We start from the raw sequence: 14,704 nt of genomic DNA, 5'->3' as shown, positions 1-14,704 counted from the left end.
AAATCATCTAGCCTAGTTCTTTTTGCATCAAAAAGCTAGGTGTTAGGCCAGGCATGGTGGCTCACTCACAATGGTAATTCCAGCACTTTGGGAGTCCGAGGTGAGCAGATCACCTCAGCCCAGGAGTTGGAGACCAGCCTGGGCAATGTGGTGAAACCCCATCTCTACAAAAAATTAGCTAGGCATGGTGAAATGTGTTTGTAGTCCCAGCAATTCGGGAGGCTGAGGTGGGAGGATTGCTTGAGCCCAGGAGGTCAAGGCTGCAATGAGCTGAGATTGCAACACTGCACTCCAGCCTGAGCGACAGAGTGAAACCGTGCCTCAAAATTTTAAAAAGCTAGATGTTGTTTTACATAAATGCTGCCTCATTTAAACCCCACCAGAGTCCTGTCAGAAAGATGTTATTATTCTTCTTGCTATATGGGTTCAGATAGGTTAAATAACATGTTCAGGTTATTCAACTATTAAGTGCCCAGGAAAAAGATTCAAGACCCCTCCAAAACTCCTTCCTTAAAGAAGCCCAAGTCAGGCGCAAGTAGGTGCTGTACTGAGAGGCTCTTCCTACAGGCTGCATCTTTGAGTGCTGTTATAAATAATTTTCACTACTCCTACACCTACTTTGACCCCTAAGAACCAGGGGAGAGGTCCCGTCTTCCTCTTTCTAGTTATGTGCTTGCTTATTGGGGTGTGCCAGCAGCATGCCATCCTCCAAAGGCCTGCCAAGCAACCAAGCATAAAACTGGTCTACACAGACTCTTTTTAGGCAAGTGACTAACACCTGTCTTTTCTCCTCCCGTTTCATTGAAATAGCCTAGTAACTAATAGAGCCGGTTCATCAAAGCAGTTTACAGTCAGTGTCTTGAAGCTTGACTGCTTAATGAAGTTCAAGGCAAAGTACCTTTAAAATACAGCTCTAATATCCTACATATAGGAGATACTTCTTCCTAGCAACATCCTTGGAGCACAAATAACTTCTGCCTGGGAAAACATTAGTATTCTCAAAAATAATGACACTGACTTTTCTCCAAGGTTTTACATTTTCTCTTTTTGAAATGAGTAACAGGACAAATCAGACAGGTTCTGAGAGCCTGTACTTTTGTAGGAGGCATGGGGGAGTAAGGTTGGCGCAAATAAGAATTGAAGCATTGTTTCTGCTCTGGCATAAGAAAGTAGGACAAAGCCCTGAATTTCATGGGTGGGTTCTGATTCACCCTTTGCATTTCTTTTTAATGTTCATATCCAACAATGAGGGGAGATGAGGAGCAGGGAGTCTGGGGAATGGGCATGGAGAAGGTAAGGAAGAGGTGAAATGCATGCAGCATGTATGCATTGATGGAAGGCAGGAAACAGATAAGGCCAGAGAAACCAGACCATCAGAAGAGGGACTGGAAGAGGAAAGAGAATGGTTGAAGACGAACTGAGAAACTAAAGGGAAAACAGCGAGAAAACACGGGGGAAGAAAAAAAAATGTTTACATGGGGGCAAGTACTGTTCTGTCCTCACCACAAAAGATCTGGCACCCTCACCTGATCTAGTCTCCTTCTCACTGGGCTCCAGCCAGACTGATCCTGCTGTTGAACATTATTGCATCGGACCCTTCCACTTGCTGCTCTTCCTGCAGGGATCTCCCGGGTCTGTCCTTCCTTCCTTCAAGTGGTCTCCCTAACCACACTCTACATGAAATAGCACCCCCCTTGGCCAGACGCGGCGGCTCAAGCCTGTAATCCCAGGCTTTGGGAGGCTGAGGCAGGTGAATCACGAGGTCAGGAGTTCAAGACCAGCCTGGCCAAGATGGTGAAACCCTGTCTCTACTAAAAAATACAAAAAATTAGCCGGGCGTGGTTGCATGTGCCTGTAATCCCAGCTACTCCGGAGGCTGAGGCGGAGAATTGCTTAAAACCAGGAGGCAGAGGTTGCAGTGAGATCGCACCACTGCACTCCAGCCTGGATGACCGAGAGACTCCGTCAAAAAAAAAAAAAAAAAAAAAAAAGGAAAGGAAAGAAAGAGCACCTCCCTTATCCTTACTGTCCTTACCCTGCTTCATGCCTGAAGCTCCAGTCAACATCACACAGACTTTCTGTGTTTGGGCCACTGGCTATAGTCTGAAGTATACCCGCTCCTAGAACGTAAACTCCACGGGAACAGGGACTTTGTTTTGTTACCTACTGTATCTCCAGCACCTACAACAGTGCCTGACACCGTTAGGGGTGATCCATCCCCGCCGGATGGCTCAGGGAGCCGGTGCGGGTCGAGGGAAGGGTATGAAAAGAGGTGTGTACAGGAGCAATGTTTGGGGTGTGTTTTTAGTCCAATAGAAAAGCACTTTCCATCCTTTTTCTGTTTCTCTCCTCTCCTTCTCCCTCCCTCCGCACTTCAGAGGTTGGGGAAAAGCTGCGGGAAAGCAGGAAATAAGGCAAAATCCTAAATCGTCCAGCTCGAATTCTACCGAAAAATTCAGAAGCGAGGAAGACAGGGAGGCAGAGAATAAATGAACACGCAAAAGTGAAGGCAACGAGTGGAAAGTACGGAGAAAGGCGAACAGACGTCACGCTCTCTGGTCACGCTCCCCGACTCTCCCGAGGCCGGGCGAGGCGCTCCTGGCACGCGCCCCAGTCGCCCCGCGGCGTCACCACTACCGGAGACGACCAGGCCCGTCTTCCCCCGCCAGCCTCCCAGCGCCCGCACAGCCGAGGCCCCAGCACGCGCCCGGAGGAGCCGCGAAGGCGGCGGGGACTACAGCTCCCAGGATGCCGAGCACGGCCGCGCCTGCGCAGTGCGGCCGGTGGCGGAGGTCTGTTCTCCGCTGAGGAGGAGCGGGGCAGAGGAGGGAGGCAGCGGGTGAGAGTTCAGAGTTCAGCAGCAGCAGCCCGAGCCCATGATTCCCATATGCCCTGTAGTTTCTTTTACCTATGGTGAGTCTAATGTGGCCCACGAGGCCTCTGCCCGGCCCCTTCCCTGGCCCCGGGCAGCGGGGAGGCGCGGGGGTTGGGGCAGGCTCCGGGGAGGAGGCGGCGGCCGCCACCCGGGCGTGCGAGTGAGTGAGGGAGTGCGAGCCGGGAGGGGGAGGCGGCGCGGCCGCGGCCCGGGCCCCGCTAGGGCTGCTCTCACGGCGCCTCTCTCTCTCTCTCCCTGCCCTCCGTCGGCGTCTGGGCTTCTCTGCGTCTCTCCTCCCGCCATGGGACCCGACTTTCCCTGCCCGCCGCAGTGCCCAGCCGGCTGGGGGAAGATGCCAAAATGGCGACCGGCAACTACTTTGGATTCACCCACAGCGGGGCGGCGGCGGCGGCGGCTGCGGCCCAATATAGGTAACGGCGCCCTACCCTCTCCCTGCACCCCTCCCTTGCTCGCCCCTATGCCCGGATCCCGCCGACGCGACGCCCCCGCGCCCGCCCCCAGCCAGCCTAGAGCTCCGGCCCGCTGCAGGCCCGGCCCGACCCAGTCCAGCCCCGCGCCTTTCCCGCCCCGCCCTGCTCTGCCCGGCCCGGCCCGCGGCGGGAAGCGGCCCCCCATGGGGGCAGGTAGAGACGCCGGAGGTGTAGGGACGTGGAGGCCGCAGGGCCCTCCGCAGCCCCGTAGCTAAAATGGCCTCCCGCGGCCGCCAAGCAGAGCCGCCACCGCCGCCCGCAAGCCCCCAGTCCCCGCCTCCGCGCGTCCAGCCCCCACCTCCCTTCTTCTTCCCACTTGGGGGGATAAAGAAGGTGGTCGAAGGGACTTCACGGGGAGTGCCGTGTCGCAGGTCCACTGGCTTCTCCTGCGACACCTCTCTGCGTCGTCGCCTGGCGCTTCAACCCCCGGAGCCCTGATAACATGTCGTAGTCTCGGGTACCTTCTCTGTCTTGGGGCTTCTTCCCAGATGCTCCATCACCAGCGAGCCCTGCTGACAAACTGTGGGTGTCACTACGTTCATCGGGTTCCTTTAAGTTTTTCCTGCTAGGAGAGAGGTTCACATACCAACCACCTGTGAATTGTGTAGCTCTTAGACTGGAAAAGATGTGCGAAGTTTCTGGAGTTTAGGTCCCAGGTGGGCCTGTCATTCACCTTGGGGGCTCTTTTCCCTGCAGGAGTGAGTGGGGAAGAAGATGCAAGTGAGATAGCACTGAGTCATTGTAATGCTCCGATGAAATCCCTACCTTAAGGGAAGCTCTCATTTCTAAAGTGTCTGTAGTTCGTTATACATCTTATCAAAGACAGACACACACACACACACACACACACACACACACGACACTGGATTTTTAAATTGTTACTTTTGAGTCAGTCTGAGACAGTCTTTTGATTCAGAACATAAGCACACACGGCTCCCTGCGTGATACGCTTTTTATATATATTAGATGTTAATTAAACCCAGGCGGTTTTTTCATCTGATTTACTTCAGGAGGCACATTGTTTAATGGAAAGGACATCATTGGGAGCCAGAAGACCCAAATTCAGTCTCTCTTGCTCTTGATTTTTTTTGTATATATAAATAATTTTCTTACAGAGAAAGGGTCTGTGTTACCCAGGCTGATCTCAAACTCCTGGGCTCAGGTCCTGCCTCGGCCTCCCAAAGTGCTAGAATTACAGGCATGAGCCACCACACCGGCCTCTTTTGCTCTTGATCTTATGATGTTGGGAGCTTCTTATGTTTGGGTTTTCATTTTCATCATCTGTAAAATGAGATGCTGGGCAAACTGTCTTTTTGGGCTGAAACTTGTGGTTCTGAGAAACCAAGTTGGCTGTATTCCATGGCATCCCTAAGATGCCATTTATTGAAAAAAGTACCATTGTAGTACTAAAAAAAATACTGCCAGTTAAAATAAGACACTTCTTAAGACTCCATGAAGAGATGTCAAAATGTATAAATGTGCATTATATTGGCGAAACTAGATTATACTAATTGTTGACTGCCATGTGGCATTTTACAAGTGTTTTTTCTTAAGGCCTTCATTTTAGAAAAAGCACTGAGATGACAAATTACTACAGCAAAGTTTTGGGGCATTTCAAGTATTAGTAAATCCTTTGCTTATAATTTTTGATAATTAAAAAGTTTCAGCTACTTTGATAAAATCTTTTAAGGCTTTAAAAAAAATTCAACAGCTTTTTAGGGTACAAGTGGTTTTTGGTTACAGGGATGAATTATATAGTAGTGAATTCTGAGATTTAGTAGGGCTAATAATTTTTGAGTAGAGGAAGGAAAAACGTCTTTTTCTGAGAAACAAGAGATAGCTAATCAGCATCTGTGCCATAAATCTGCTGCTGGCAAATACTAGTGTTCCGTCTAGAAGACTGTATTTAACCATTAAAATTTTACTTGTTTTACTGAGGTTTTTTTCTGTTTTCCTAATATGGGTTGAGTGATAGATTTGTTGGATTGTTAATTTTATTTACTGAAAATTGGTGAGTTCTTTGTGGCACTTCTGAAATATTTTTTCCCTAAATGTAGACCTACAGATAGAAATGAAGGAAGGAAATACTGATTTAAAGTTACTTAATAATTATTTGATAAAATATTTATGAGTATTGTTTTATCACAATATAGGGAACTGTGACAGAATTTCTGTTTCTAATAATTTTTTTTACCTTGAAACTCAAAGTTTAAACTGTAACAGCAGGTTACTAAATTAAGTGTACATCCGATGAGAAAAGACTAGTCTTTTGCCATTACACATATATTGCTAAAACTAAGGCACTCTTGTATATAAGTCCTTATATATAAACATAGTACATGAAAATTGTTTGCATTTAATGACAGGAAATCAGGCCCGATAATACTGGGAATTTTGGCAAGGAAGATGAATAAATAACCTTCATAACAAAAGCACATGCAAAAAGTGTGGTGATTATGCTAATTTTTCTTCCTGACTGGAAATAATTATAATGGAACTTTAGAGATGGAAAACCAAGGTCTACTTTGCTAATATTTTTTCACATTTGAAAGATCTCAAACTCAGGAAAATCTTAAGTACAGTTCACTCCTTCATATGAAAACATGAAGATTTTTGTTTTTTGGGTTTTTTTTTTTTTTTCAATCAAATTTGGATAGAAAATAGAGTATTCATGGAGGACCAACTTTTTGTATTTGCAGGTTTCACAGGGCCTACTGTGGAATTTTGTGAATATTTGTATATGTAGCGGTCTTGGAACCAGTCCCTTGCTTATATTGAGGGATGACTGTATTTATGTGTGAATGATGTTACTGAATTGCTTTACCCATCATTGAATACAGATAACCAAAAGTAAATATTCTACACCTAAATGTAATTCCAGAGGTCAGGCGCGGTGGCTCATGCCTGTAATCCCAGCACTTTGGGAGGCTGAGGCGGGTAGATCACCTGAGGTCAGGAATTTGAGACCAGCCTGGTCAACACGGTGACACACCCCCCCCCAACACCCCCCATATCTACTACTAAAAACACAAAAATTAGCTGGGCATGGTGGCAGACACCTTTAATCCCAGCTATTCGGGAGGCTGAGGCAGGAGAATCACTTGAACCCCGGGAGACAGAGGTTGCAGTGAGCTGATATAGCACCATTGCACTCTGCCTGGGTAACAGAGCCAGACTCCATCTCAAAATAAAATAAGAAAAATGTAATTCCACCTCTTAGTTTTCTTGGTTACAGCTCTGTAAGGTATTTGATTAAATGCATTTTAGATTTAGACTTTTTAGCTTGATAATATTTGAGATTCATAATGGCACATTAAAGATCAGATTCTTTAAGAGGTGTTATAAAGAACTGTAATAGTGAATTTGTCAAGTATATAGATTAACTATGTTTTTCATTTGTATTAATGCATATTAGACAATTTTATGGTAAGTGTTTCTCAATCTTTGTGTTATAAATCCCATAAACTATGGAATTTTTTCTCCTGTTTCATATTTTAAGTCAAAGAAATACGCCAGTTAAGTATTCATTTGTATGTGTTTACATATGTACATTTCTGACAGCATGTTAATTTGAGGGTGCCCAGTAGAAAGCAGATTTCAGACATGGTGAAAATACAGGAATGGCTTCATGGCCAAAAGGGAACTTGGTTGGGTAGATAACCTGTTAGAGTACCTTTTTTGTTTGAGAAAATGCACTTACACAAATCTAGTTTTATTTTTAAATAAAGCTTGGGGGAAGAACTATTATGACAGTTCCAAGGACTTTAGGGTAGCAAAGAATATGAGGAAAAATAATTTTCAGAGAAAAAACTTTCTAATAGTTTCATAGGATCAAAAATCATTTTTTTTTCGACTTCATCGACAGTGATAGAGAAGTTCTGATAGGAGTTCTTCAGTTTTTGAGGAGAATTTGTGGCATATACATTTATAAAGCATATGTAATAAACATTATAAAATAAGCCCATTATATCCCACAATTAATAGGACATAACCATTTCTTTGCGGGTTGGGTTTTTGTTTGTTTGTTTGTTTTGTTTTGTTTTAACACATGGTCTTGCTCTGTCCCCAGGCTGCTTAGTATTGGTGATCATAGCTCACTGCAGCCTCAAACCCCAGAGCTCAAGTGATCCTCCTGTGATGGACTTCCAAGGTGCTGGGGTTACAGGCATGAGCCACTCTGCCCAGCCTTGTTGAGAGTTGTAAATGGCCACTTTCTCTTTACTTATACTTTAGAAAAACCTTGGATATACCAGTAAGTGGATTTTGACTGTTGCTGGACCCTAAGCATCTGCCAGTCAGAAGAAATCGTCTCATCTATGATGAGATGATTTTGAGATGTCTTAGGGTCTTCTGTTCCTAAAGGATGGGATAACCTGGGTAGACTAACAGTAGCTTAGATAGGCTGCTAAGCTAATCAATTTTCCTTTTTTCCTTTCTCTTTTTTTTTTTGCTTTTTATTTGAATGTAGTGCTAAGAATATTGTGTCTTAAATTCAGGAAAGAATAAAAGTAACACTAGTAAGGTAGAAAAGGATTAAACACTGAGAAGGTAAAAAAAACCAGGTAAACAGGTTTTTAAAGCCAACCTTGGTGATGGAAATTTACTGGCTTTACAAAAAAAAAAAAATACTGCAGCGGCCAATAACAACCCTTCCATTGTTGAATCAGAGACCTTAGGATGCATTCTGCATGGATAAGCTTGAAATATGAAAATTTTCTTTCCAAAAGGATTGTTGCTGTTACACTGATGATATAATGGCTATTAGTCTTAGGGTGAGCCAGAATATCCCTGTATAGAATAGGTATATACTTGAGTATGCTTTTGTAAACTGCCTTATAGTACAGTATGAACCAAAGGGCATAACTTTGGAACTAGATAAATGGGGTTTGAATCCCAACTCCATCCCTTCATGCGCTTGGACAAGTTTCAACCTTTCTAAGACTTGGTTTCCTCACCTAACTTGCCTTGAGGTGAAGTTTAAATATAAAATTTTCTAGCCTAGTGCCTGATTATCAGTAGGGATTCCTACCAATGCCGTTTCCTGTAGAGATCTAAGTAGTAATATTATAAGGGTTTTAGAAGGCTTCCTTGGTTAATATCTATCATATATTTGTATACAGAGTTAATGGTAAAATGTTTTAAAAGTAAAACATTTGGAGTGTTCATTACTAATAGAGAAAAAAGGAAAGTTTTCATTTACAGGTAACATGATTATTGTGCTTGTCAGGCAAAAATGTGAGAACTAATAAGAGCACAGCAAATGTTGGGGGGGTCTAACATCAACAAGGGCTAGATTACATGGTGACTCACACCTGTAATCCCAGCACTTTAGGAGGCCAAGGTGGATGGATCACCTGAGGTTGAGAGTTCAAGACCAGCCTGACCAACATGGAGAAACCCTGTGTCTACTAAAAATACAAAATTAGCCAGGAGTGGTGGCATATGCCTGTAATCCCAGCTACTTGGGAGGCTGAGGCAGGAAAATCATTTGAACCCAGGAGGCGAAGGTTGTGGTAAGCAAAGGTCACGCCATTGCACTCCAGCTTGGGCAACAAGAGTGAAACTCTATCTCAGAAGATCAGGCAAAATCAGTAGCATTCTTATTTCATCAATATTGAATTAGATTATAAGTCCTGTTTATGTATAGCCACCAAACCTGTTGATTAAGCAGGCTAAAACAAATGAGATACCCAAAAAACACTTTGAGAAGAAAATATAGTAGGATAAAAAAAGTCGTAAAAGATGACAAAGATGGACTGTGTTCATGAGTGAAAAACCAGTGCCATCAAATTATCAATTAATCTACATATTTAGTGTTGCTTCAAGAAAAACCTTATAGGATTTTGGGGATAACTTGATAAAAGGGTTTTAATGTATATAGTAAAAAAGTGTGTTCAGTTAAAAATTGTCATGAAAGTCTTGCAGAAATGATAAGGACTTGTAATACCAAATACTAAAACATTACTCATAGAAAAATGTGGTATTGGTACAGGGATAGGCAATTGGTACAGGGATGGATAATTGAATTAAAATAGCGATTCCGGCTGGGTGCAGTGGCTCACGCCTGTAATCCCAGCACTTTGAGAGGCCGAGGCAGGTGAATCATGAGGTCAGGAGTTCAAGACCAGCCTGGCCAAGATGGGGAAACCCTGTCTCTACTAAAAATACAAAAAAAAATTAGCCGAGTGTGGTGGTAGGCGTCTGTAATCCCAGCTACTTGGGAGGCTGAGGCAGGGAATTGCTTGAACCTGGGAGGCAGAGGTTGCAGTGAGCCGAGATTGTGCCGTTAAAAACTCCAGCGTGGGCAATGGAGCAAAATTCTGTCTTAAAAAAAATAATAGAGATCCCAGAGACAGACATGCTTATATAGGCAGTTGGATTCAAATATATATCTAATATATATCTGTTTAAATAGATGTATTTGTTAAAAAAAATCAGGTACATTATTACTCAGATACATATCATCAGGTTAATGAGAAGACCATTCAGGCTTATAAATGTTGTAATTGATGAAGTATTTTAGAATTATTTGGATGCATCTTTAGTCTACTTACTAAAGGTGTGGAGGAGTATACCTGTGCTTGTCCATTAATTGTCGTTGACACCATTCTGTCAGAATACAGGATTAGAGTAATTATTCTGAGTGTATTATTTCTTAGTATTTCATAAAAGCCATGTGCAGTACAGGTTTTAATTCATACTTACAGAGATAAAGTGAACGAACTAAACACTGGGCTTTTTTGTTTTCAGTATTAGTCTTGTATATACTTTATATTAAAATGCATTTGTAGGGAGTAATTCATTTAATATTTTATGAGCATCTACAGTATGCAGAGTCCCTGCTCTCAGGAGGTGTACATTTCTGGGGCATGAGGGTAGAGCCAGATGCACCTACAAATCAGTATGCCATTATAATAAAGTTTTAATGAAATACTAAAATGGGAAATAGGAGGATTTTGACTATGGAGTTTGAGGTAGACTTTGTGTTCTTTCATTCTGAAAATTGAGGGAAGGTCATTTTAGACAAAGGAAAAGTATTGAGCCAAGACAGGAATATCTGGATTTCATGATTGTTACAGAGACTGGGTTGGCTCTGAAGTCAGACTACCTGAGCTGAATCTGGTTCCTCCTATTACCTGCCATGTGATCTTGGGCAAACAGTTATTGTTAATTTTTTAATCTATAAATTTAAGATAATATTTTCTTTGCCCTACAGGAAAACTGCACATATAAGAGGATAGTTTAATGAAATGTAATAAACTGAGTATACCTGTGTAACTTGCACTCAGATTAAAAACAAAACAACATTATCGGCATCCCAAGAGGTTTTTACATTCTCTGTTGTATTGTTTTGAGGATTCAGTATTATTTGTAAAGTGGACCTGGCAGTGACTCAAACCTGTAACCCTAGCACTTTGGTAGGCCTAGGTGGGAGGATTGCTTAATTCCAGGAGTTTGAGACCAGCATGAACAGCACAGTGAGACTCTGTCTCTATTATTAATAAAAGAAAGAAGAAAAGAAAACATTATTTGTGAAATGTTCAGAACAGTATCTGGCATATATTATATCCCTATCAATGTTAGCCATTATTCAGTAGGTGGCTGGTGAATATGGGTGAAACCAGAGAAAGTACAGTCCCTGGCATATATCAAGCATTCAGTAGACATGTTTTGAATTATTTAAAGAAAAATAAAGAATACAACCGTGGTTACCAACTTTTAAGGTAGGGCCAGGGAATAAAAGAAATACTGGGTGAACAGAGAGCCAGGGGTCATGAAAACCAAAAGATGATAGCAAGGTTGTCAGCTTTAAAGATGCTAGATTAGGGATTTAGTACAGTTATCAAATTATTGGTATAATTTTAATGACTAGCCTATATAGGAAAACTAGAATTTGATCACTTGGAGCTACAGAAAGATTAGTATAAAATTTTGCTTAAATTTGTAGTCTAGTGGTCATATAGATACTTAAGAGTTCTAGAGGTCACATGGGCTTAAAGTATTGGGAAGCACTGTGAAATCAAATGAAAATAAATTTTTTGAATTCATATTTTATTTCTGGGAAAAGCTATAGTGTAAAATATACTACTAGTATGGTAGTCAGCACTAAATGGGCAAGGCATGTCTTTGACAATAGATTTGAAGACATATGCTTTTTTCAATGTGAAAAACAAAAATGCTGTTTAAACAATAACCATGTAGATGAGAGCAAAGAGTGCTGTGATTTATGAAAATGGCTTTATAGCTTCTCTTCCTCAATCCTGCCCCTTAGCAAACCGTTTTATACTGTAAGCGCAATGGTCTCTGTGAAATGTAAATTTAATGATAACACTCTTCTAAGTTACTATCAGAATATCTGGTTATCCTAGCTTTATATTTAGAAGTCTGTAATGCTTCACCCACATTTATGAAATTCACACACTTCCAAAAATATTTGGAGTAAGCTTGTAAAAGCTTGACAGTAAAAACTGAATTGACAGAAGGTTAGCTTTTTTCCCCATCTCACTCAGTGTGAATATTCATACCTTTCCTTGAAGAAATGTTAATACATTTGAGAAATGATGAAGGATTTGTTTTTCTTGAATATAGAAAGTTACAGAGGTTGGGCATGGTGGTTCATGCCTGTAATCCCAGCATTTTGGAAGGCTGACATAGGTGGATTGCTTGAGCCCAGGAATTCAAGACCAGCTAGACTGCAAGCAATCCACCCACCTCTGCAAAAATTAGCCTGTAATCATAGTATATGCCTGTGGTCCCGGCTACTTGAGAGGCTGAGGTGGGAGGATCACCAGAGCCTGGGGAGGTCAAGGCTGCGGTGAGCCTTGATTCAGCGACTACACTTCAGCCTGGGTGACAGAGTGAAACCCTGTCTTTAAAAAAGAAAGTTATAGAGTACTTTGTTTTAATTAACTTATGGTATCCATCAGGGTTTATTGTACCCAATAGTTAGTGAGTTTTTTTGAGCAGTTCTGGTTATAAGGATTGACATACCATGAATTTTATTCTTTCTTAGAGGCCTTCCAAAGAACAAACAAAACATTTCCCTTATTTTTCAAAATGGAATAAAATTCATCCTATTTTGCAAGATTTACATCATGGGATCTTAAACATTTTGCTGTTTTATCATTCTAGGAATTATTTCCTCTTATCACATATTCCCAGCTATGTTAAGGACTAATAAAATTGGAAAATGGAAGAATGTTGGAATCACCTAGAAGGGTGGTACAGTAGGGAAATAACTGGTTGATATTGCATTACCCAAGTATTGCATCTTCATTCAAGAAGCTAGAAAAGAAAGAGACACTAACTTCATAGTTGGCTTTTAGTTTTCCTTCAACACAGTTGAGAATTCAAAATTGTTCTTTCTCTGCCCATACCAGCAAAGGAGAAGAAAGTTGACACAAGAAAATGTTTCCCAATTATCAGATATATCAGAAGGTGAATGCAAAAAGCACCCCTCTAGACTAATGATAATGTTGAAATTTTGTAAGCAAAAATCTCAGGCCACAAGTCTTAGTTGATAATGTCCTCCTACATCAATTTTTCAAACTCAGTAATCAGTATGTAAACAATATATTTCTAAGGATTAAAAAGGAAGTAATGGCATTCTCATTCAGTTAGTCATTCACTAGAAAGGACTTCGTTATGTAATATTCTGTGACAAGAACCAGAACATCATATTTTGCTAAGCAGATACTTGGTGGAATTCTTCCATCTTTTGTTGTTGTTTTCAGACAAGGGTCTCAAATTCCAGTCCACGCTGGAGTGCAGTGGCACAATCTTGGCTCACTGCAAACCTCCACCTTCCAGGCTCAAGTGATCCTCCTCAGCCCCCTGAGTAGGTGGGACTACAGGCATGTGCCACCATGCCCAGCTTATATTTGTAGAGATGCGGTTTTTGCCATGTTGCCCAAGCTGGTCTCAAACTCCTGAATTCAGGCAATCCACCTGCCTTGGCCTCCCGAAGTGCTGGGATTACAGGCCTGAGCCACCGTGCCTGGTGAATTCTTTAATCTTTTGTGATGTTTGTGCACCAGAATATATTTGATATGGTTCAGTAGTGGACAAATGCTGAAAACAGATGTTTTATACAGAGGTGATTGGAAAAAACTAGTTGGTATAGAAATAAGTTATTGAATTAGATATTCCAAATCTAAAATTGAAAATATTTTGCAATTATGGAATAAAGAAGATGGCCATCTCTTTAACAAAATATGAGCCATCAGACATTTCAGAAAAATTTTTTATGGATTGCATTTTGACCCTGCAAGTGCAAGAAAAAGAACCAGAAGTAATGATTAAGTACATAGAACCCGTTGGAGATGTATTTCATATCTGGAGTCAGCATTTGTGAGACGGACATGTTCCAAGTTTTTGCATCAGTGTTGAGCGGTTAGCTGTGTTTAGAGAACTTGGTTCATATACCTTTGAAATCGGGAATATGGAATAATATTTTGGGTTTTCTATATATTTTTTTTTTACTGTAATTCTTATTTATAAAAGTTTCTAATAATTCTTTTTCCTTATCCCTTATTTTAATGGAAATTATGTGTTAAATAGTATAATAATTTAAAAATTTTAAAAGATTCAATGGATGCAGATGGGAAATGGTGATAGCTGTCTTTCCTGGTGAGTTAAACATTACAAGAAAATTAGCAGTTTTCATACAACATTTAACCACCTCTATCCCCTGTAGGCTGCCATTCTAATGAGTTGGTAGAAATTGTAGGATAAGCTATCTTGTTCTAGTTTTTAAAAAGAAATCAAACGGCAGGACACGGTGGTTCATGCCTATAATCTTAGCACTTTGGGAGGCTGAGGCAGGAGGATCACTTGAAGCTCAGGAATTCGAGACTAGCCTGGGTAGCATAGCGAGACCTCATCTCTACAAAAAAAAAAAAAAAAAAAAAAATTAGCCAGGCATGGTGGAGTATGCCTGTGGTCCCAGCTACTTAGAAGACTGAGGTAAGAGGATCACTTGAGCTGGGGATGTTGAGGGTGCAGTGAACTGTGATTGCACCACTTCACTCTTTCCTGGGTGACAGAGTGAGACTCTGTCTCACAAAAAATAAAAAGAAGAAATGGAACCTGAATTTAAATTTCTTCTAAAATTCTATGGTAATAAAATTATTGTTGTAATAACATTGTAAAGATAATGGAAGCATGACATTACAACATCAAAAATAAGGAATAGCTGGGTGCTGTGGCTCACACCTGTAATCCCAGCACTTTGTGAGGCTGAGGGGAGAGGACTACTTGAGCTCAAAAGTTTGAGACCATATATAAAGAACTCTTAAAACTCAACAAAAAGTCAAATAACCCAATATAAAAATTGACA

General features: G+C 41.5%; 1 protein-coding gene across 4 annotated transcripts in view; it reads left to right on the top strand.

Annotated features, from left to right (window-relative positions):
* Nucleotides 1-2,793: 2,793 nt before the first annotated feature.
* Nucleotides 2,794-14,704, top strand: part of ZFR (zinc finger RNA binding protein) — an 87,365-nt gene continuing 75,454 nt past the window's right edge. For 2 of the 4 annotated variants that reach the window (XR_010342572.1, XM_012459937.3), the window contains exons 1-2: nt 2,794-2,913; nt 3,207-3,306. Coding sequence is in view for 3 of the 4 variants with exons in the window: in XM_012459937.3 (XP_012315360.1) it covers nt 2,877-2,913; nt 3,207-3,306 (137 nt within the window). In the remaining variant the exon portion in view is untranslated. The remainder of the gene's footprint in view (nt 2,914-3,206; nt 3,307-14,704) is intronic. The other 2 variants (XM_012459936.3, XM_064375916.1) reach the window with 1 other exon arrangement.

The sequence above is a fragment of the Aotus nancymaae genome, unplaced genomic scaffold (assembly GCF_030222135.1).
Source record: "Aotus nancymaae isolate 86718 unplaced genomic scaffold, 86718_ANA_hifiasm-v0.15.2.pri h1tg000014l, whole genome shotgun sequence".
Classification (NCBI taxonomy): domain Eukaryota; kingdom Metazoa; phylum Chordata; class Mammalia; order Primates; family Aotidae; genus Aotus; species Aotus nancymaae.
The sequence above is the reverse complement of the archived record's forward strand: the minus strand, read 5'-3'. Positions and strand labels throughout refer to the sequence as shown.